The 24,192-nt window shown below is 36.7% G+C and overlaps 1 protein-coding gene across 1 annotated transcript in view; it reads right to left on the reverse strand.

Moving 5' to 3' along the window:
- Positions 1–24,192, reverse strand: part of LOC127512990 (astrotactin-2-like) — a 423,953-nt gene that overhangs the window by 74,175 nt on the left and 325,586 nt on the right. Inside the window, exons 14-16 of the mRNA XM_051894406.1 lie at positions 8,050–8,174; positions 5,671–5,775; positions 3,852–4,031 (exon numbers count right to left, since the gene is read on the reverse strand). Of these exons, the coding sequence (XP_051750366.1) occupies positions 3,852–4,031; positions 5,671–5,775; positions 8,050–8,174 (410 nt within the window). The remainder of the gene's footprint in view (positions 1–3,851; positions 4,032–5,670; positions 5,776–8,049; positions 8,175–24,192) is intronic.

Below are 24,192 nucleotides of genomic sequence, written 5' to 3' on the forward strand. Positions count from 1 at the left end.
AAAGGACAATCAAAAAAATTTCACTCAGACCTTCCTTGTTAACATTACTAAAAAAACTCATGTAACTACATGAACCTAATTTAACTGTGTTGTTTCTACTAAACATGAGTATTTCCAACTGTACTTAGTGTTTGTATCAGTCAATTTAACATTGCTGAGTGAAACGCACAAATTAATGTTGACATAACTAACTGGGCAGTGGATCCGTAGTTCCCAGCGTGCTTTGCAAGGGACTACATTAGGAGAGTAAATTTAGGGATTAAAGTGTTATTTCATGTGTTGTTCAGTAAAGGGAAAGATGTTGTTAGTTTATGTTAGTGTTTAATGTTCAGTTATGTTGGACATTTAGAGGAGTTTCTGTAATGTTTTTGAGTTTTGTGGTTACCATTATGCAGAAGAGTGGTGCCCGAGTTTAGGCTGTGAGCCTCATATACGCGTGTTTATAGTTGCTCTCAATTCAATTGAGTTTGTTCAATGAGTTATTTTTTTGAGTGAGTGATGTAAAGCAGGGGTGTCCAAACTACGGCCCGGGGATGAATTTCAAACGGCCCGCAGCTTGTCTATTTAAATATATTATACGTGGCACACCATGCATAATTTACAAATCGTGCAGTTTCACAATGTCAACACAAGGTGGCATTACTAGATTTTAGGCCAGGGAAACATTAACGCGGCAAAAGCGGAACGAAACAGCGCTACTTGTGCGCGACTCACGAGCTCACAAATGTGTTTACTTGCTGAGTGTCTCAATCACACGACCTCTAAACAGCAATTCGAAAACACAAACATTCCAGTTAGAATACTTTTCAACCAAACAATTCAACAACATTTATCACGGATTTACAGTGGTAACACTAACTGTAACCATGGTATTTTGTCAGAAATGTAGGTTAATATCTCATTTTATTTAATTTTATGTAGACATGTATTAAATGAGTAATAAAGGCCAAATTACAGACTATAATTTTTATTTTTTATTTATTTTTTGTCAAAAACTTGCAGTTTTGTGCATTTGTATTTATATTAAATGTGTTTATAGATTAAATACCATAAAGCCATTCTAGATTTTTACTTTTTACCATGTAGTGAGGTGCCATGTGTGGTTTTACCTGTGGTGATCTTTTTAATTTAAATAAGAATAGAGTTCAGTAATAATATTTAAATATCACCCTTTAAAAACGAGGTTGTTAAAAGTTTTACAGATATTTTTTGTGTATTAAATTTATGTGTCCTATCTCAAGCTACTCTACTGTCAGCTCAAGCTTTTGTCAAATCTGTCATGTTTTCAAGAAATAAAACATGTTTTATATATATATATATATATAATAGAAAAGGAACCGGCCCCCAGATGTGTCCACAACATCGAATCTGGCCCCCTTTTAAAAAAGTGTGGACACCCTTGATGTAGAGCATTAGCTCATTTAATAATAAATTAAGTAAATTCAATAAATGTGTTCACCTTACGTAATAAACATAACATTATTAAGTAAACAGCACATATTAATATTATGTATTTGACAAATTCAAATGATTTGTATTTACTCAAAGAACTTTTGTCAGCTTTACTTGAATTTCATTTGTTCATACAACTAAATTGTTATTTGTACAAAATACTCAATATAGTTGCGTGGAACCACTTGACGCTTCTTTTTTAAGTAGATCCAACAATTCATTTTTTTGAGTGTATCCTGCCATCCATCTTCGTCTGGTTCCATTGAAAAAAGTAGGTTATATGGGTTTGGAACAATATGAAGGTGGTCAGAATTCTCATTTTGGGTAAATTGTTCTTCAGTATTGCTCCCACAGAGCTGTTGTAGAAAGAGGCCAGACACTGAAATGTATTTGTTCTGAAACTTTTTCTTCTGGAGCCCATAGAATTATATGGTAAACATGTCAACTTACTCTGCAGACGGTCTGAACTAGGAGTACACATATTAAAATTCTATACCAATAAGCTGATATTACAATTTATATTATGTAATATATTGTGTCTTAAATTAATGACTATAAGTTCCATTTTGAGGTTTGCTAAATATTATATTTAACATCCATCCATCCTTTCTCCAACCCACTTATAATGAGCATGTACAATTAAAGCTACAGTATGAAGGATTTGGCCTCTAGTGGTTGAGAAAAAAAAAGTCTTTTGAGCAGATGACTGTCTTCCACTGTTTAAAATAATGATTTCTAGAGATCTGTCCTGTTGAGCAAGAACATTTTTTGGGTTGGTTTTAAATCCTTCGTAGTCTCTGAGTTGTCACGATCTCTGAAAAGCCGGGCCTGATGTTGAAACTCTTATCTGAATGAGAATCAACATTGGCTTGGCTTTTTAGAGAAGGCAAGAACATGTCAAGAACAGAGATGTCATTCATCTTCGGAACACAAATGAAGGTCTTTTTGATGAAATCCGAGAGCTTTCTGTCCCTCCATAGACAGCCTACACAACTGAAACTCTGATGCTTCAAAAAGCTCATAAAGAGATCGTGAAACTAATCCATATGAATTGAGCATTTTAGTCCAAATTTTCTGAAGAAACTCGCTCGCTGTATATGATGAACGGATTGAATTTACACTTTTATTTACATATAAACATTCATCAACACATCAGTTGTGGTAAACGGAAGCTCAAGCATGTTTGCTTGACGTGTGCGAGTGAGGTTCATTCTCGCGTGTTACGCAGTAAGTTTAGCTTCTGGAAGAGGTTTGTTTTCGAGCGTCAAACAGTTTCGGTTGAGATTCTGTTTATGTTCACTGATCAATGTTTATAAGTGAATAAAAGCCTAAATTAAATCTGCTCATCATATAGAGTCTCTTCAGCATCAAAGTTTCAGTTGCACATGCTGTAGGGACAGAAAACACTTCGATTTTATCAAAAAGATCTTTATTTGTGTTCCGAAGATGAATGAAAGTCTTACAGGTTTATAACGACAGAATTTTCATTTTTGGGTGAACTAACCCTTTAACAATGGATTATTTGTCAGATGCCTTTTTGAGTTATACACTGAAGTTATTATCATATGAGCAGGGTAAAGCAAGGAGACAGTTTTGAACACTGATTTTTATGTATTTGCTTATTATTTTTAACCAAACAATCTTCAGTAATGCAGCTTTAAATACCCAATAGGGTTGGCTAGCCCTGGTTTATTACTATTGACCTGTAGTCTGTCTGAATTTGTATTTGCTGTCTCAGAGGTGGGTGTTGACTCAGTGGTCATACATGCTCTATAAACATACAGTATGAGCGAACTCTAATTTTACACTAATGTAATGTCTGACGTTCAATACAGAGCAGCGGCTGGTTGCACCAGTTGTGCGTAAGTTACATCTTAGTCTAGTTTTGATGTAAAAGGGCACTAAGTTACAACTTGTGCAGCGTGCACTACTACATATTTTTGCATTGCACCATTAAACTTAGTTAAAACGGAAGTCTATGTATAACCGAAATATTTACTGAAGCCTCCGACCAGGAGTAACAGTTGGAATAAAACAACAGACTGACTGAATTGCATCAATAAGCTCTTGTTTTACCCAACAGACTTTAATCCTTTAGATATATGTCAATGCTGACATTTACATTAAACATATTATGTGACTGTGCACTACTTTACAGAGAGCTTACGACCTACTAGCTGCATTCTGCCATTAGAACAAATGGTGCAACTGTACAGTTAGTTACAAACTAGCTAGTAGTTACTAAGCCCCTAGTGTGTCCAGTATTACAAATGGCTGGTGCAAACCTACCCAGGAGCGTAAATGCACACACCCTACGAAATGAAATAGATTATTTATTTTGTTTTATATGTGAGGATACCCATCTTTCCCTTCTCTTCAACCCCTCGCCTCTGTCTTACCTTTCTGGTACTGGAGCCAGAGCTGTTGCTGGGACTTCTTGCTGGGGAAGTAGATGTTGCAGGTGAGTTCAGACCCATACAGCGCCTCAGAGATGTAATGACTGCCATACTGCTGAATAAACGCAAGCAACTCTTCCCGTGTGCTGTCTGCCGTCAGGGATTTCAGCACCTTAGAGAAATCTGACCAAAGCACCACCACACATACAGAAACAATGAATGGCCAATGTTGAGAATATCTTTGATTTATGATTGTCAAATATTGCTTGTTTGTCACCGGTCTGCCTACATGTACAAGACTGTATACTAAAATTGTCTTAAAAAGGGTTATGTGTTAATAGGTTATTTCGTTTTTCTATGGAACAAATGAATGGGATTTTGATTTCTGTAACCTGACTGTTGTGCTCTGTTGTATCGCCATAAGTATTAAAAGCATAATTCACCCAGAAACGAATATTAGGTCATCATTTACTCCCCCACATGTCGTTCCAAAACATGTATGACTTTCTGTCATATGTGGACCTATTTGGAGATATTTTGAAAAATGTCCCTTTTTGTTCATTCTTTGTCCCACTGACTTTAAAAGATATGCCTTATGGGTTTGTACTTCTGACCAGTTCTCCTTTCCTAGAGCATATACTTTTTCACTTTCATTTAAAGCAATTGAAGAAAAACAACATGACTTTTCATCAGCCCATTACTAGTTCAATTTTTATACAATGACTTTATTGTATGAAAAGGATATAACTACACATGTCATTTAAGTTTATATAAGCTTTGTGTAGTTTGACTGTGTATATGGCTTTTGTGTGTTTTGCTGTTACCTGCAGTCTAATTTCAAAAGAAATCCTTGGATAATGTACTGCGTTTACAAATGCAAAGACTCAGAATCTCAGAAAGAATCAAGGACTTTAAAGGGGTCATGAAATGTAAAATCAAAATCTCCTTGATATTTACACATATAAGAGTATAAGAGTGCGTTGTTCTGTCCTTGGACGTGGACAAAATACATCTCAAAAAACTGGATACCCTTGTAAAAGATCAAACCAATAGAAATGCATGACTGAAGTTTATCTATACTGACGTGCCTGAGCGACTAAATGAGAATGTGTTTTTATGTGTTCGTCTCATTTCACAATGGACTCTTTATTTAAATATTCTCAACACGCTGCCAGTTTTTCTAAAAACCTTGTGTTGAAAGCTACGGCAGAGCCAAGGATATTTTCCTCGGAGGCCACGCCAGTTAGTACATTTATTTATAATCTTTAAGTGTGTTTGTGATAAACGTCAAGGCAGCGTTTAATGCTATTACGATACCAAGTATATCATTGCTAGAATGCTGTATTTTCCTGTGTTGAAGATATTGTGTGAAGAAAGCACAGCCAAGCTGAATATGTAGCTTGTTAACGGTGATGTTCAGAAGAGGATGGAAAATGATATTTATTATTATTATAATTTTTTATTTTTATTTTTTTTCACAAATACTTTTTTGATGCAAAAACCTTGCTAACTTCATAAGTGAACCTCCAGAAACAATGTAGAGATCTGAAAATACATTTTATAACCCCTATAAAGCTGGACCTCCGTGAATGATTGACCATGTATACGACTTTTCTTCCTAACAAAAACATGTGAACGTTTCTCAAAATATCTCTGTGTTCCGTGTAAGAAAATTCATATGCATTTGGAATGACATGAGGGTAAGTACACATTTTTCATTTTTGTGTCAATTAACCGTTTGATGTCATTTTTGCTTGTATGAACACGCACACATAAAGAAAGGGTATTCATGGGTTTGTTGTTCGTCTGTTTCTTGTGGTACCTGTGGACAAGGTGATGGCACTAAGCTTCACTCTATACAGGTTACTCCGCACTCTCCACTGTTGCATCATGGGATATCCTGTGGCTTCACTGAACTGGGCATCTCCTGTAACACAAATATATACGATGTTGATTAATGTCCCACTTCTGCAACTTGAAAAGCTACATTTCAGACACTATTTTCTTTTAGAGCTGATGCACAGCCAAAATTAACTCTGATTCCGATTCCAATTCTGGTTCTACTTATCGATTCTGATTCTTATCGATTCCTAGTTTTTGATCAATATGGTAAGTCAAACATTTAGACATCAAATATATTTTGCAAAATATTCTGTTGCAGCTGAATACCATAAAAAAAAACACAAAAAAACAGCAGCCTTACGAACAACTAACAAATAGACTAGACTAATTTCAAACATTATTAAATACAAGTATACATTCAGTAATACAATAAGAACAAATAAGCAAATTAGCAATACTGAACAAAGTTCAGAAGTTGAAATCAAATGTAAAAATAACTGCATAGTTTTCTTTTTACAAATAAAATATAGATTAATCTTTACTCACGTTACAAAAGTTATTCAGTCAAGATCAGTGTGATTTTCTTTTTCTTTTGTTGTTTGATCAACAGTAATGACGACAGCAGGTTTATCAGGCTGCTGTCACTTTAAGACCTGATGCACGGATCCAATATACTGTTACACATGCGTTTTTTTCCTGAACTGTTTACGTTCACTTAAGACATAACTGACCATGTTTACAAGGATATTTTGACATAATTTTGTGTGTATTTGTCTGTTCAAGCGCAAAGAGAAGCAAAAGAGAACTCAATTCAGTATTCGTGCACTTTTTGTGCACGCGCTCTGGATGTGCCCAGCACAGAAAACAGAATGTGAGTGCCGAATTAAGTTCTCTTTTGCATCTTCTTGCACTTGAATGGTATAAAACCACATTAAAATATGCACACGGGATTGGTTAAGGAAATTCGATTTAAATTTTTTAATTTGTAACATGTATCCGATTCCTGACCTCGAGAACCCGATTCCAGAATTGGATTTCGATTCACAAACCTAGGTAGGTTAGGTAGTAAGTAGTCCTGCCCCTTTTCAAAAACACTTTCAAGTTAACTGCCATTCTGCTTATCCTATTTGCATGGTGTGAGATGACAGCAGCACCCTCAAAATATTGCATCAGCCATATCACGCTGCTATCTTCACATGCTGACAGACGTAATCTCATTTGAACTGCTGCAGCAAACACTGCGAGAGCCGTAATCAGCACTAACAACTCTCCACTCTCAGTCGTGGAAAAGACAAGCCGTTATTAAATTAGCCACTTGTCATCGGAGCCCACATTTACGTGGAGTCCACATTAGAAAGAACTGGAGTGAAAACAAATAAATGAAAAGACAGCTCTGAATTGGAGTTGTGATCAAAAGTGATATGAGGGGGAAATGAAAGGTTTCTGCACTGCTGGTTTTTCTCTCTCATAGTCATTGAGACCGGGAGCAGCCGTCCACTGAGCTGATGCCACGATTACTGTCAGTTCCTCGCGCCATGTTCCATTTCAAAGGGGATTTATCATGAAAAACAGGAATTTTCTTTTTTTTATGAACAGAAAAATGTACCTAGTGAGGAAAAGAGCGTCAGAGAAGGACTAAAATAAACATTATCCATGCCTCTCCCGCCACTGTCACGTCCATGTTTTTAAAATCACCATGAAATTATGGAATATTGTAGTATTTATTATAATTTATCTGTTCACATCATTATTGCTTTAAATTCCTGTTCCTCATGATCTTGAATCAGAATATCTTCCCCTCCCTCTTGCAGCATCTCTTCTCTTCTCCTATGATGAGGGCGGGGCAACCTGTCACTCATATGACATCCACCAATAGCAAACCACAATCATCTAATCAATTTCCTATGGACAAAATCAAGCCCCGCCCTACATTTGTTCTTGTTTGAGAAGCGTTTCACTTGGATATACGTCACAATAAGAAAGAAAAGATGATTGCAACTTTTCATTTTATGCCAACTTTAAGATTTTTTTCCCACTCTCTTTGACTGATTTGAGTTGCATTGACTCGAACTATCTGTTTTAGAACTATATAATTTATCACATACAGTCTTGTTTGTTTTCACCATCCATCTTAGTAAAACCTGGAGATGCCAACCCTATATGAATTAATAGGCCTAATTCAATCACAAGGATTAATAATTGTATCTCACATGTTGTTTATAAAACTAATAGCATCTAACATTATAAGTGGACCTCAGGGAAAAGACTGTGAAAGTGTAAATAGGATTCCTTTAAAGCACTAATCCCTCAGAGGACAAGATAAATGAGTTGACAATCCACACGTGTGTGTGTGATTCACCTGAAAGCAGTTGAAGGTTGGGCAGAGGCTCCGACAGAACTCCTCGACACTGCTCCTCCACCGGCAGAGGAATCACCATTAACCCGTCGGCCAGCTGCGGAAAATCCTTGATGAAGTTGTTATCCCTGAAATACAAATATGAGTAGGCATAAAACATCAGCTCAGTATAAAAACCATTACGCCTATGTAATGTCCTCATAATGATAGGCGTACCAACGTGTGTGTTTGTGTGTGTGAGGGAAATAGAGAAACAGCTGATCGTCTTTGATTCAAATTAAGAGTAAATGCCAGCGTATTGTTATCCACCTCTAATAATGGTATTTAAACAATGTCTTATTGTAGTTATATCATACAATCTTTACTCAGCCCGTGATTTTGAGAGACATTTTGAAAAGTGTGCTGTGATTGTTCTGGGATTGTCATGTTCTTGGCAATATAATGAAGTGTAATTAGCCACCAATTAAAATCCCTCTCCAAACACTTCATCTATTTAATTGAGATTTCTCTCTATGAAACATCAATAGCAAACAACCCTTTCAATAATGTCAGTATGTAAAAGATATCTCCTGAATGCATAGTAAGTCATTATAAAAACAGAAACATTCCATAGCTGTTGTAAAATGCAGATAAACACTAGTGTCGGTCACTAATTCAATGGTTTTTTTTGTTTGTTTTGTTTTGTTTCGCTAAGGGGCCACAGTGAAATTGATTTGGAGGAGATGGATACTTATCACCCACCTTCAGGATCTGAGCCTATTTCAATATTCATGTAAAATAGTCAATAATCGCTGATGTCTTCTAAAACCTGCTGCTAATTGTGTGCCATATGATTACGGAGTGTCTAATTACACTAATTGCAAATAGTCCACCTTCTCAAAGTGTGTCAGACTGCATCCCGCAATACTACAAACCACACCCCTACTAATTACACCCCCTACCTCAGGTTACGCCCCCTACAATCAAACAGCCATTCAGGATGTCATCAGAGCTGATGCTGTCACTACTCCTCTTCTTCTACTTCACTTTCCTCACTTTTTAAGCTTCACTTACTTTGGGGTTAAAAGAAGTTTGAAATAGCTTTGCAGCGATATACTGTTAACAAACATCCTGATGCTGCGCGCTTTCCTCTCAATAACAAAATAAACACACAACAAAAATGGCAGCGGTGAAAAAACAGCAGTTACGAAAGCATGTGATCATAGAGATGTGGATGTTTGCACGAGTTCTGCAATTTGGCACTCCAGTCAAGAAAAGCCACATCCCATTTATTTATATAGCACTTTATACAATAGATTGATATTGTAAAGCTGGTTGGTTTAAAGCAAACAGGAAAAACAGTGTCAATGTTGCTTTTAAATGAGAATTACACTTCAATTTCTACTGTAAAGAAGCTCTCCAGTGTTTTCACTCGTGGACGTCTGACCTCGACGGACTGAACAGAGGAAATGAACCATGCTGCGTCCCAATTCGTCTACTTCTACTACGCCCTAAAAGTAAGTACTCTTTTTGTGAACAAAAAGTACATACTTTTGAGTGTGTAGCAAAAGAGTAGACAAGCTTTGGGACATACTATCACGTAATACAATTGCGTCTTTGCTCTCTGTCACATTCTGTCACCGTAAACTGGCCTGTCAATCATCTTACATCCTTCACCACATTTCATTTAGTTAATTTCCTACCGTATCGGAGAGAAATGCAGCAGCAAGTTGATCTGCAGTCCTCATATGCATAATGATGCATTTAAAAGTTAATGGCCAATCGGATCTTTATAAAAATCCACATTGGTATTGCAGATGAAATATAACACGGATAACATTAAATAAATATTTTCTATCAGGTTAAACTGATTATTAGTCACTCAAACCACTCACCGTCAGTCGCACATATCCGCCATGTTTTGTAGTTTTTTAACACTTTTTACTCGTGTTTGTAGTTCTGAACTGAATCCTCATCCAAAGCGAAATGGGTTTAGGCAATATTAGCCTTTATAGTGTGCACGGATCCACACTTCGAAAATCTACCGGAAATAGTAGACCATCCAGGGACTTTTGGTATACTCTTTTCAACATACTATGCTTTGGGACACACTTATTTTAATCTCACATACTATTTAGGATGGATAGTATGGACATTGGGATGCAGGGCCAGAGACATCAAAGAAGGCGGAGTCTCAGAGCCACACCCACCTATTACATAATCGCCATGGACCAATGGTAGTTCAGAAGTGTTTACCAGCCAGAGCGAACTTTTCTGTGAAGTTCTAACTGTTTCTAACTCCAGAAACGAACACAAAACAAACTTCGTTTTGTCCTCATTTTTGTCCTTCGTTCTTCGATTTCGCTTGAAGTATATCAGGGCATTTATTGTCCCAATACACTGCAGGTTCAAAGAGTATCTGCCATATTTGCACTAAGTATAAATAGCATCTGCCTTATGATAATGTGGGGCCTTTGAAACAAAGTGCATCTGAATGTGCACCTGATTCCATTTCTATGTGCTTCTTCCCAGACATTTCCTAAACCTGATCTGATGGACCATTTCTGCCTCATATCAAGGCCTTCCCCAAGAGACAAATGGGCAACAGGAAGAAAACATTCACTGATTCTTGGTATGGCTAGGACTCAGTAAGCAAAGACTCTCCTTTTTATTATGCTTGTTTTCACATCCACAACTGGCTTTTCCAAACTGGAAGAACTCTTGTGTAGAGAGGAGAAGGGCTTTAAAGCACCATCAGAATGCAATATTTGCATGGAAACAGCACCAATAAGTTCTTTAAATCCAAATCTTGCTAAATGGAATGGACAGCACTGGGGATCAATCGTTCAGTAGAAGCACAAGGCTTACTTGCAACCTAACCTTCTAAATTCATGCTCCAGTTGCCTTCATTGGACTTAGCAAGAGCTGTGAATCTTGTTGAAATATTGCTTGACATGCTGCAGCAGTACAAGCATAAGACCTTTTTGAGGACATGTGGGAAAAGGTAGAGGAACTGCCTGTAAAATGCCAAGTCAGATTGGAAAAAGTTGAAAAGAGAGCAGATCCTGAGCAGCAGGTTACATGGATCCATAATTACTTGCCCAACTGGTGCTCGTAGAGAAATCTTGGGTGACAAGGAAGCCTCTAAGAAAGCATATATTATTTCCAGTGATTGACTCATTCATGGGCAAGAAGAAAAGTCATTTCTCTAAGAGAAATTGTGAAATTATGCGCAGAATCCAAGCACTTTGCCCTAAAAGCAGCAATTTATTGTATGAAGACTCTTTTTTCATTTGCAGACAATTTTGAGTCAAATATTGAGGATTTTAAACACGTGTCATATCAGACCAAAGGAAAGGGGGAAAACGGAGACTTCTTTCATTGAATTTATAGTATTTCTAGAACTACTTAAGGAAGTATTTTGTGAGCCGTGTAAGACTTTCCGTTGTGACACCTGTAAGTAGTGCTGCACGTGAACATAGATTTTCAGCACTTCAGAATCCATCTAAGAACAACAATTGGAGATGGGCAACTGATTTGTAACTTGAGGCTTAAGAGTTTTGGTTAGGATCCATGATGTGAAGATATGAAGAAATGAAGCATAGAAAACAAAATATGAGAGCACCTGGGAAAACAATCAAATAAAACATTAGACATGCAACGGCCACAACACGAAGAATCAATCCAAGCTGTAAATCCAGCAACAGACTGAAACAGGCCGAGTTCAGAGCAGGGAGGGTCAGTTTTAAAACACAAATCCACAGAGTAATCCAGGCAGGGGTCAGAGCACAAAAACAGTCCAAGGCAAAAATCCAAAACAAGAGAGATCACGTCCAAAAGTGAAGCAGGGTCAAAACACAGACAAACCAATAACACACAAAACCATTTCGATATGCTTGCAGAGATAAAACAAAACTTCACGCTGAGCTTAGAAAGCTTAGTGCTTAAATGAGTCACAGTTAATTAGCCAAATGGGAAACGGCCTAAAATTACTGGGAGGGATCCCACTGGTGGTGCTCCAGAGAAGCGACCCATTCAGAGGGTGTCATGAGTATTGAGTCAAAATGATTAAATACGGACAGAAAAACATGAGCTTGGAGGAAAAATTTTATTTCAATGCTTTTGCGTTCTCTTACAAAACAGTATTGCGTGCCACAGTCAGCCCTACATTCAACACACACCTCAGATTCTGTTTAAATGCAAACACAACACTTCGAGACCTACTTCAAATTATGGGCTTTATGTTCCGCTCGCTGCCGGACAGTAGGTGAAGTGATGAGGAGAGAACAAGGCAGGCACTATTATTTCGACACACCAAAGGTATTAGGAAGCGTTCCTGCATCCTTCTGCTGTATTTTTCAAGCGTTGGTCCATGTGAACACACGCCACGAGTGTCACATTTTCAAGACACTGTGAAGTTAAAAGAAGCTCAGCTTTTCAAAACGCATCTCAAGACACCTGTGTTTTGTTCCATTCCACTGTGCTTCTTTTGTTGATGTTTTATCCGTATATCAGTGAACCCAAGGACAAAGTGATCCATGATCCTCATTCTAAGCATGATAGTCTGGCAGTTTGATCATAAATTATTCCAGCAAACATTCTGGCATGATTTGTCTACAACTGACTGAATTGTTTTACTGACAGTCCAGGGGAATTGTAAAACCTCGACCAACACCAGAATTCAAATGAGTCAGTTTTTCATTATTTTTCTTGACTGTCCAACTTTAGCACCTCTATAGTGACACACAGTTCTTGGACTAGTAGTATGAGACGCCTTTGAAGTGAGAACAGGTTGTTTGTTTCAATCAGAACAGTCACTTTTGAAAGGAAAGGCTGCTGTCCATCTTTGATCTTTTATCTATTAAAGGTGTGGTATGTAAGAATGACAGCTGGTGGTTGAAATAAGTACTGCAGTCCAAATTCAAAATATTGTTTGCCCCGCCCCCTCCTCCTTAGACTCAACGCTCACGCGGGTTGCCAGTTTAAGGACACGCAACAGGAGCGAGCCCAATTGACATTGGAAGACGAGGAGACTTACACACTACACTGTAAGTTGATTAGTTGATTTATTGATTTATGATGAGTTGATATCGCATTTTAATATGATCCCGTTCATAGAGGTTTTTAGATGGATGCTGAGGCTTTTTAGGTCGGGTAGAATCTGCGATCTCTGACCCAGTTTGTTCACTGGCTTCCATGGCTACAATTCGCTGCATGTTTTTTCCGCCAACTGGCCAATACTATTGGATAAATTGGCAACATGCGGTCTTGCACAGACCAAAACAAAAACTGACATTCCGACACGGAACACACATTTCAAAGTAAAATAACTCTCTGTAGCATTGGTTTCAGAGAAACGAGTATGTGAACTCAGCATGTTTCCTAAATATCTGCAAACATATTACGGTATTTTTATGCTTTAGTACAGTCATAAACTTACATACAGCACCTTTAAAATCAATAGTACAGGAATCTTCCAGAGAGCAAGAGAAGCACGGCCTCAATGCAAGAGGTCAAGGTTTGGCAGGTTAACATGACCTGTTATCACCTGCTGGAAGAGACACCATCAAAACCTCCAAATTCTGATAAAATGATATTGCAAGGATAACATTCAAATATCATAGCATATGCCATATTATAGTAGATGTTTTACCAATGGCCAATTCTGTTTTGGAGGGTCCTTAAAGGGATAGTTCACCCAAAAATGAAAATGCTGTCATAATTCACTCCCCCTCAAGTTGTTCCAAACCTGTATAAATTTCTTTGTTCTGCTGTACACAAAGGAAGTTATTTGGAAGAATGTTTGTAACCAAGCAGATCTCGCCCCCATTGACTACCATAGTAGGAAAAAAAAAAAATACTATGGTAGTAAAATACTAATACTACGGGGGACAAGATCTGCTTCGTTAAGCACCGCACTTACTGCATGACATTTAACTTAACATGCATTTCTCTCTATAGACACATTCACTATACTGTGAAGTCAGCGTCAGTCAACTTCATCGGCGCAGCTGACGCTGACTCAGAAAACACTAGTTTATCAATAAAAAATTTTCCCCGACACATTCATTACTAGAGCTGCATGATTCTGGATAAATTGAGATTATTTTTATTTATTTATTTAGTTTAAAATAGAGATAACGATTCTAAATACACAACTAAACAAAATAACAGAATTTACTAGAGGTTCTGACAAAGTGTTAATTAATAGCTGCAGAATATATATATATATAATATCAGTTTGAATGTATGATTCAATGTTTCACTTATAAAGACTTGACTTGTTTCATTACTGGATGAATCAGTGTTTTTGAACGACTCTCTTGAACGAATGATTCAATAACAAACACATTTTTAAATCACTTGTCTCCACCTACTGGTGTAATGATGTAATCTTATTTGAAGCCTCAAGTTACTTTCAAAAGGTTTTTTACTTTATTGTGTTCTCCACCATAGACATCAGTGTTTATATCCGAACTATAAACTTTTATGCCAGTAATTCTGTGATAATTTGAATTATTCTAAGACAGAAATAATGATACTGTGTGGTTGAAAAGACTGTTTTATACATTTCACGGCTCTCTCCTGATCAGAACACGGATCTGAATGTTCACTGTGATTTTGTTAAAGGTTTAATAGACACAGACGAATCATTATCATTTAGGAATAAGATCATGTGTTTGAATCAAGACTGCGATTAATCATGCAGCTCTATTTATAATGATTACTTTTGCTGGTGTGCTTCATGCATGAGTTTGAGCATTTAATTTATATTTTAAAGGTTCATAATTATGGTTTAATATTTCTCTGTAATGCAGAACAATGAACGACTACAACTACTGAAAAACTTCAGTCATTAACTAAAACTAACACCATCACTTCAAAAATAATATTAACTGAAATATCAGCTAGTTGCAAACGCAACATTTCTCATTTTCATCTAGTTTGACTTGATACTAAAATAACAAATTACTAAAATACCTAAAATATAAAACTGAAATAAATAATAAAAAACTAAAAATATATAAATATAAATGACAAAAACAAAACAAAAATTAATCAAATTTTCACTAAAATTAAAATAAAACAAAAACTACTTAAAAATATTAATAAAAACTATAATAGTTCTATGCAAATTCTTATCTACCCCTCCACCTCCCCAGCACCACCTGCCTAGATCTGCTGCAGCAAGTTTCCATTTTATGTTTTAAGTTGTACCCCTCAAACCATTCACATTAATTAAATGTTTTATAACTATCCCAAGATTTGTCAAGACTGAATTATATTTACAGAGTCTGACAGCAATGCAGACTGACCAGTAGATGTCACACTATTGTTAAAACGTGACTTTAATTTATGTTTTTCTCTTTCTCTCATTCTGTCTGCCTGTCTTTCTGTTTTTTTCTGCCTTTCAAAGTGCTTTTCATTAGAATAGAGACTAAACCACAAGAGTCAGTTGGAGTCAATCAGGACGCGCTTTACTGGAAGAGCGGAGCGGAAACTCAAGGACAGATCAGAAAGAGGGAGAGCGGGAGGCCACAATATAAAGATTACTTACTCGCTCTCACACAAATCTATTGATCACCAAATTAAATCACCCTGAGTCTGACCCGCAGAGAGCCAGTCATACCAATGGATGATCACAAATAAAAGTCTGAGAGTATGGATTTTTCTAAATAAGATTCTCTAAGCCTTGATATTATTCATTTTATTCACACCAAGCGGAGCCAAATGTTTCTAATTCTGCTACAAACAGACAGGTTTCACCGAGTGTCAAATGTGTCTCATTTAGAATAACTGGTGTTCCTGTGTTTCTGTGGAGGCAATAATCTCAAGGGATGATAAACTTACCTCCAAATATCTGTGCAATTAAATAGGCTGTTTTATTATTAAGATAGCTATCTGAAAACATACTAACTGCAAACATAACTAATTTCAATAACTTGCTCGGCAACATTTTCTGTCACACAATTGCTCCGCCAGGACAGTAGCTGACTTGAGAGAGGAAAATACTCATGGAATACTTTATTATTATTATTTTCTCTGAGGTCAACTTATAATGTTCATCAGAAGAAGAGATGCAAAGGCAATCAAATTCTGTGGAAATCTTTTTCTGCAGTAACTGAAAATGAATCAGAAGTGCCATATGGCAACCTATCGAGATATCCAACGTTTTCCATGAACCACGATAAAACTCAAAAGCCTGTAAATCACTTCAAGTGCATTTATTTATTTATCATACAGTATATGCATCTGGAGTCAAATGCCCTAAATTCACCCAAGCTTAAATACTGTAATTTCAAGTGATTCATTTTCCAGGATAAAAGTTCAACTGGAAATTAATATGACTGGCAATTAAGCTGAACTGGAACTAACGATGTAGGAATATTATGTACTGATTTCCTGTTCTTGAATTCTCCAGTCTGACAAATGGGCTTTAAAACACAACGATCACACACCAGAGTGTCTTTCATCCTCTATTTACTTGAAATTGAAGACACACAGCACGGTCTCTAGGTATTTTAAGCTATTACTTCTCATCATAAACTCACAGGTGATAAAACACTTTCTGAGTTCTGATGCTTTTACTGGAATATTCTCTCATCTTTTCTTTGTTTGCTTTCTCTCAAAGGAGATAATACTCAAACATAGACTTTAAGATTCGTGGAAAGAGGAAATTTCACTCCTTTACACCAAAGTGCTATGTGTATGGTTTTTAATTCATATGTAAATATCATTTTATGATATTTAAGAAATGCTTTGTGAATACAATCTATTATTTAAAAATCCTTTAATCCTTTTCATTTCTCAACAGATTGGAAAATTGATGGAAAATCATGGAAATGCATTCCCCAAATAATGCGTGAGACATTTTTAAATAAATGTCATATCACTATCTTCAATAAAACAAAAACTATCAATTTATGCAATTTTTTGGTGATTTTTGGGGTATTTTTGAATTTATTTACCTCTAAAAGTACCATATTTTATGTAAAATATGCATATTTTTATATTTAGTATTTCTTTTACTTTAGTAAAAAAAATAAAAAAAAATAAAAAATCATTCTAGTAAGTTCAGACAGCAAAAACCTAAAAATCTGGTGACTTTGGTGACATGATGGTATAAAAATAGCAAAATAGCAAAAATATTAATAGCCACTATCTGGCAGTAGTACTCAATGGCTGCATATAGGCTGAAATATATAAACCATTATTGTAACAAACTTAACCTCTTAAATTTTAGATTTTATCATAAGTTAAAATTGTAGATTTTTTTTTTTTTTTTTTTTTTTAAGAAAATTTGTGTTGAGTTAGACTACAGATATGCCAAAATATGCTTAAAGACTAATCCGACCATGCTATGCAGGAGAAGCCATGCAGGAAAAGACAAAGTAGGAGACAGAGTTATCATTTATTTCTTAAAAAAAAAAAAAAAAAAAAAAAAAGTGTTTTATCACCTGTGAGTTTATGATGAGATGTAATAGCTCAAAATACCTAGAGAAAAAATGTATATACATGTATGTATATATATATATTCCAAAAGTTTGGGGACGCCTGCCCATTCTTAATCCGTAGGGTTTAATATGGAGTTGGTCCACCCTTTGCAGCTATAACAGCTTCAACTCTTCTGGGAAGGCTTTCCACAAGGTTTAGGAGTGTGTTTATGGGAATCTTTGACCATTCTTCTAGAAGCGCATTTGTGAGGTCAGGCAGTGATGTTGGCGAGAAGGCCTGGCTCGCAGTCTCCGCTCTAATTCATCCCAAAGGTGTTCTATCGGGTTGAGGTCAGGACTCTGTGCAGTCCAGTCAAGTTCCTCCACACCAAACTCGCTCATCCATGTCTTTATGGACCTTGCTTTGTGCACTGGTGCGCGGTCATGTTGGAACAGGAAGGGGTCATCCCCAAACTGTTCCCACAAAGTTGGGAGCATGACATTGTCCAAAATGTCTTGGTATGCTGAAGCATTAAGAGTTCCTTTCACTGGAACTAAGGGGTCAAGCCCAACCCCTGAAAAACAACCCCACACCATAATCCCCCCTCCACCAAACTTTACACTTGGCACAATGCAGTCAGGCAAGTACCGTTCTCCTGGCCACCGCCAAACCCAGACTCGTCCATCGGATTGCCAGACAGAGAAGAGTGATTGGTCACTCCAGAGAACATGTCTCCACTGCTCTAGAGTCCACATTTTTTCTAGGTTTTTTTTTTCTTTTTCCTTTTCCCCAACCACTCAAGTAGCCAAGTCTTGTACCGCTCAGATTAAGGAAACTATTTTTAAAAAAACAAAACAAATTTGTCCCGAAGGATTAATTAAACATCACCATGGCGGCAGTGCAACAAATACTAAGATGTAAACATTTCAGTAATATATCATTATTTTGTTCCCACACGGGAGTGAACTAAAGCGTCAGTCGTGTGAGGCTCTGGAGTGGTTCAGTTCTCTCAAACGAGTCCAACTACTATATGTGTGTTTGAGGGCATGTAGTTCAGCTGTTGGTGCAGGTCACAAAACAAAGCATGTGTGTCTGGTAGGGAATGAATGCATGTTATATTCAGGACTCGAGAGTCTTCATTAGAACATCCACCTCTTGGTTTGCAATACTCTGGGCAGTTGCACAGCATGTTTGGCCCACTGTGGATTTGCTGCTGTAATTGTGAGCTGTCCAGTGGAAATGCAAGAGTGTATTGAATGAAACATGCAGGTTTGCAGTAAACAAAAACCTGTAAATTCTAATCTAATCAACAAACGAACTGTATCCATACATTTGGAATTTCAATGTTGGGAATTTCACAAGAATGTAATGTTGCCATCAAAATCCTTGCTGAAGGACGTAAAGAACTAATCCACGAATCTACACTTTCTTGTACAATTAGTCAGCTAAGTGGCAAACCAAAGTGTAAGGGATCTACCATAACTTGACAGTCTTTGGTTCTATTATCAAACATGACAACCATCATCATCACTTTTCAGAGTGAAAACTGTCGGTAGAAACTGTGTATACTCTTACAAACCCTGTTTTTTGCCACATTCTCAACCTAAGTGAGCTGATGCTGTCCATGCTCATTTCTACCACTAGAGGGACAACTTCCTCTGCAAAAATCAACAGAACAAATTCAACATATGTGTTTTCAGCCTGTTCCTCGACTCTTTCAGAGTCCAGAGGTTTCAGCATCTACTGGTTCTTAAAGAACGCAGCTGTTTTCAATCAAGGTAAACAGTGGTTGAAATGCCAAACACAGGTCTGTTCAATATTAGACAACAACCCGCACTTACAAACCTGATGGGTTCTTCAAACACATATATTGTGCAAAATGAAATGTAATGATGTGAAGTGATTGTCATAAACATGACATTTCATATTCAGATCATTTCAGAACCCGTCATTTGTTCAGAGCCGCCTGCTAAACTGACATTTTATTCAGAAGAAAATCAGATGACTTCAATTCAAACTTTAAATATTCTACTTATTGTCCTGACATTGAGGTTACAGTATGAAATTAAATTGATAATTACATTTATAATTATACATACTATGGGTAAAAACTGATTGTATGAACAAGAGCAGAATCTCATTTGGTTTTATTTTAGTTTCAGTGAATTTACTGATCTCAAAGGAGTGATGAACTCGCTCTTTTCTGTGGCAGCTTCATTTACAGTTGTAAGTTTAATGCACTAATTACTGAACATAAAACCTATAAAACACCTGACAGTGTGCTATAAATGTGATAGTTAAGCACAGAGGTAAACACAGATCATTTATACACTGAAAAATCAATTGGCGTAAGAATTTTCACTCAGAAATTGCTAGTAAATTTCACAAGTAATTACAAAGAAACAGCCAGCAGCATTTAATTAAATGTGAAAATCTGAAGTATAAAAGACTGAAATGGTGTAACTTTATAACTTTACTTTTTACTTGTTTGTCTGGCAGTGTTAATTCCATTCATCATCTCATTTTAAACAGTTATGTTCTTTTGTGTGTTGTCCAAATGTGGTCTGAGCTACCCCTAAAATCTTCATGGTTAGTAAATTAATAAATTTCTGTAATAGTAGAATTCATTTCTTTTGAAGTAGGCAAGAGAAAACAAAAATGTGCACCTTTAATCATGTAATTCCTGTATGGACCTGTAAAGTGACAAACAGATACATAGAGCTGATATTTCTAATTTTGGTCTTTTGCATACAATCAATGTGCCGTTCAAACTCACTCCCTAATAAATAATGACACATTTCTGAAACTGCCCACCTCGCCTGCTTACATGATGAGAAAAATCATGACAAAATATGAGAAAAATTTAGACAAATGACTCATCACTGCTCCTGAAATATTTCTCTGGCTGTGCAAGCGTATGTCCTAATAATTCAGTGAGTTACACAAAACAAACATGTTAAATAAAGCAAAAAAAAAAAAAAAAAATACAACACTTTTAAGTTCATTTGTGTGTGGAAAATGATGCATTTGTTGTGTCAAACTATAAAACTGTACATCCCACTTTTAAATAAACTTTTGCTGATAATTTACTCACCCCCACGTCATCCAAGATGTTCATGTCCTTCTTTCTTCAGTCGAAAAAAAACTAAGGTTTTTGATGAAAACATTCAGAATTTTTCTCCATATAATGGAATTTAATGGACACCAAACGGTTCAAGGTCCAAATGACAGTTTCAGTGCAGCTTCAAAGGGCTTTAAACGATACCAGACGAGGAATAAGAGTCTTATCTAGAGAAACGATCGGTCATTTTCAAAAAAAATACAACTGTATATGCTTTATATAAACAAACGTTCGCCTTCTAAGTGCCTCCGCCAAAACCGCATTTCCGCATTCTCCAAAATGCTTACGCTGTATGTCCTACGCCTTCCCTATTCAACTTACGGAAAGAACACAGCGCCAGTTACATTTTTTTCTGTAAGTAGAATAGGAAAAAACAAACAAAAAAAAACAACACATACCTATATATATACAATTCACTACAGATTCCAGCTGAAATAAACACCAGAGGCAGTAAAACTTTTATTCTTTTTCATACAAATCATGATTACCGATTAATAAAGACTTAATTTTGCACTGTTTTGTGTAGAATACTATTGCACTAAAACTATTATATTTTGACATAACACATAACTAGCTCCATATGTGTGACTTTTCTGATGTAGTAAACTTGCTCGGAAGCTCACCTGATACAGCAGTGCACTCGTGATGTGAAGCACTCGGGTACGAGCCCCATGAAACACGAGTTACAATAAAATGGCATGTTTGCTTCAGCAACTATCAGGTTTAGGGTTTAGTGTAGGTGCTACATTAATTTCCAGTGTGACAGAGCATTAACCCTTTAGCGCCACTCACTGGACAATTCAGTTCAGAACTGCTGCAATATGTACAACAACCAACTTAAAGGGGACCTGTAATGCAAGATGTAATATAAGTCTCTGGTGTCCCCAGAATGTGTCTGTGAAGTTTCAGCTCAAAATACCCCACAGATCATTTATTAGAGCTTGTCAAATTTGCCCCTATTTGGGTGTGAGCATAAACACACAGTTTTTGTGTGTGTCCCTTTAAATGCAAATGAGCTGCTGCTCCCGCCACCTTTCCAGAAGAGGGCGGAGCTTTAACAGCTCGTGCTTCGGTCGCTCAACAACAACAAAGCTGGAGAATCTCACGCAGCCAAAATGAGGATTGTCAGTAACGGTGTTCAGCCTTACATTGTTCAAACCGGAGTCGACACTGATGGAGAGACTCAGGAAGAAGTTACAACTTTTAGACGTTTCTGAATGGTTAGTGGATAAATTTATGTAGTTGCTGTGGAGTTGATTCAACTCATCGACTAGCATGTGCCGTCATGTTAATCTTTTGTGCAAATCCAGTGTTGAATTGACCCTCGTTTGTGAAGCAGTCCAGCGTAAAACGACGGCATTTACAAAAACAACTCTTTCTCTTCTCTAAAGCAGCCCAACATGGCCCCGCCCTCTTTGTTGTGTGTTCTCGGGGGCGGGGTTTATGTAAATTTTAGGTTTAGTGATGTCACCAAACCGAGAAGAAGCTCATTGTAGTCCCTACCAGCCATTTGTTGTAGTCCTTAAAAAGCGATTTCTGTAAAAGAAAATATCTCCCTTTGCATTGAACTTTGAGCGTCGTAAGTTTGCAGATGTTGTTTATGATCAAACAGCAACATTACACACTAACTAAAGTTAAAAAAGTGAAATCATAATCAACCACCCCTTTAATGTTCTGGCAAGGTTGTCTCAAAGTTATGTACAAACGTTCATCTAACATCTTTTAAATGTTACTACTTGTTTCAGAATGTTCAGTTCACAAAAAAGTGAAATCATAATCAACCACTTCTTTAATGAAACATTGCCAGATTCGCGATGATCAGTTTCAGAGAAAACTGAACATGCTTTTATTGCCACTCACTGGACATTTCACTTCAAAAATGTTGTGAAACAGCCAAGAAGCAATGTAATATCATTCTGCATAAATGTGGCCGCAGGCACGTTTTTCCAATGAACCCGTGTTGGTGAACGGAAGGTAGAACGACCAACACTTTGATTGTGAAAAGCATCTACAATGACCAAAATGGTCTATATTGAATTCAATAAAGCCTGCCAATATACAAAGTTACACAAAATTTTCATCTCTTTATTGTGGGCCAGAAAATGAGAAATCAAGCTCACAGTTGAGTTGAGTTCCTTCCATTAGCAGCTGTCACTGTCTGTGCAGCTTCTGTTTTATAACATTATCTCACCACGAGTCCATGTGTGAACGTTCCTCACACGCAGAGCTCAAATAGTCACACGCGTGCACCACTCACAGTTTGACTGGTGCTAAAGATACAACATGTCCTTTTATCGCTTTGACAGCAAATTATTGGCAGGGACATATCCGGTTGGTCTGCCGTATTGTCAGAGACAAGTTGCGAATGAAATCTTTGAGAGCCTCAGGCTGCTGCGCAGAACAGATGGGCTTCCCCCTCGGGGCGAGTCAATTTTTTAAAAGAACAGTGTGGAGATTTTATTGGCCTTATCCACTATTGCTTTATAGGACTATACTCCAAAAATATGTATGCATTGATGAATTGCACATAAAAAAAATTCCATCCATTTTGATTACACAGTTTTAACATAAACAAACTAATACACGATGTGATGTATATTCGTCAGTAATACATAAATGAAGAAGGTGAGATTTCTGCACTCAAAAACATGGCATTGTTTATTATTAACTAGGCAGTGGATGAGATTTACAGTATTAATAATGCTGTTCCTGAGCAGTACAACCCAAAAGTTTGCTTGTGCACAGCGCATTTTACAGAGGACAACTTCCTGAACCTGGCTATATGCAAAGACTATTTACAAATATGAAACTTTCTGCTCAAGTCATTCTTTCAAAGTTGGTTCCGATCGATCAGTTTGATCATCCGAATTTTCAGAATCCAACTCGGGCTCGAAATGATACGGTACAACTGACAACATTATTAACTGTGTGTTTACAGTTGCTTAAAGACTTGGAAGCTGAAGCTCGTGATTATGGTAAGGGTCGTACGTTTCCGAGGTGTTTGGCCAATCACAACGCACTGGGTCAGCTGACCAATCAGAGCACTCAGAAAGAGAAATCAGTGCGTTCAAATACGCATATGCGAACGCATATTTGTAGGAGCTACAATAATGTACAGCATGTGAAAAATAATGTTTTTTTGAGCATTAAAGCATTATAACCTAGTTTTAAAAGTAAAACTTTTAAAATAGCATCATATATGACCCCTTTAAAATGTTATATTTTCAATAGCCAAATTGTCCGTTTGCACTTTTGATGCAAATTTTGTTCAAATTCTAAAGAAATGATTATAATGCTCTGTCCTTTAACACTATTCACACAGGTTGGTAAATAAGTAAATAAATGAATGTTGCATATCAAAAAGAACACAAACATCATCATAATATATCATCAAATAAATAATGATCCTCTTGCCAGTTTTTAAAACATGATATCTGCCTGTTGTGCTCCACTCTCAAATCTGTCTCAATCTGCCCTTCAAATCACTTCTTCAGGCTTAAAGTAAGTCCTTAAAACAGAGATTTATGAGGATGAGAATATGAGTAATAATCTCAATAGTTTTATTATCTATTGTTTGAATGCATATGTAATGAGAGAGAGCGCTGACGATG

The sequence above is a fragment of the Ctenopharyngodon idella genome, chromosome 5 (assembly GCF_019924925.1).
Source record: "Ctenopharyngodon idella isolate HZGC_01 chromosome 5, HZGC01, whole genome shotgun sequence".
NCBI lineage: Eukaryota > Metazoa > Chordata > Actinopteri > Cypriniformes > Xenocyprididae > Ctenopharyngodon > Ctenopharyngodon idella.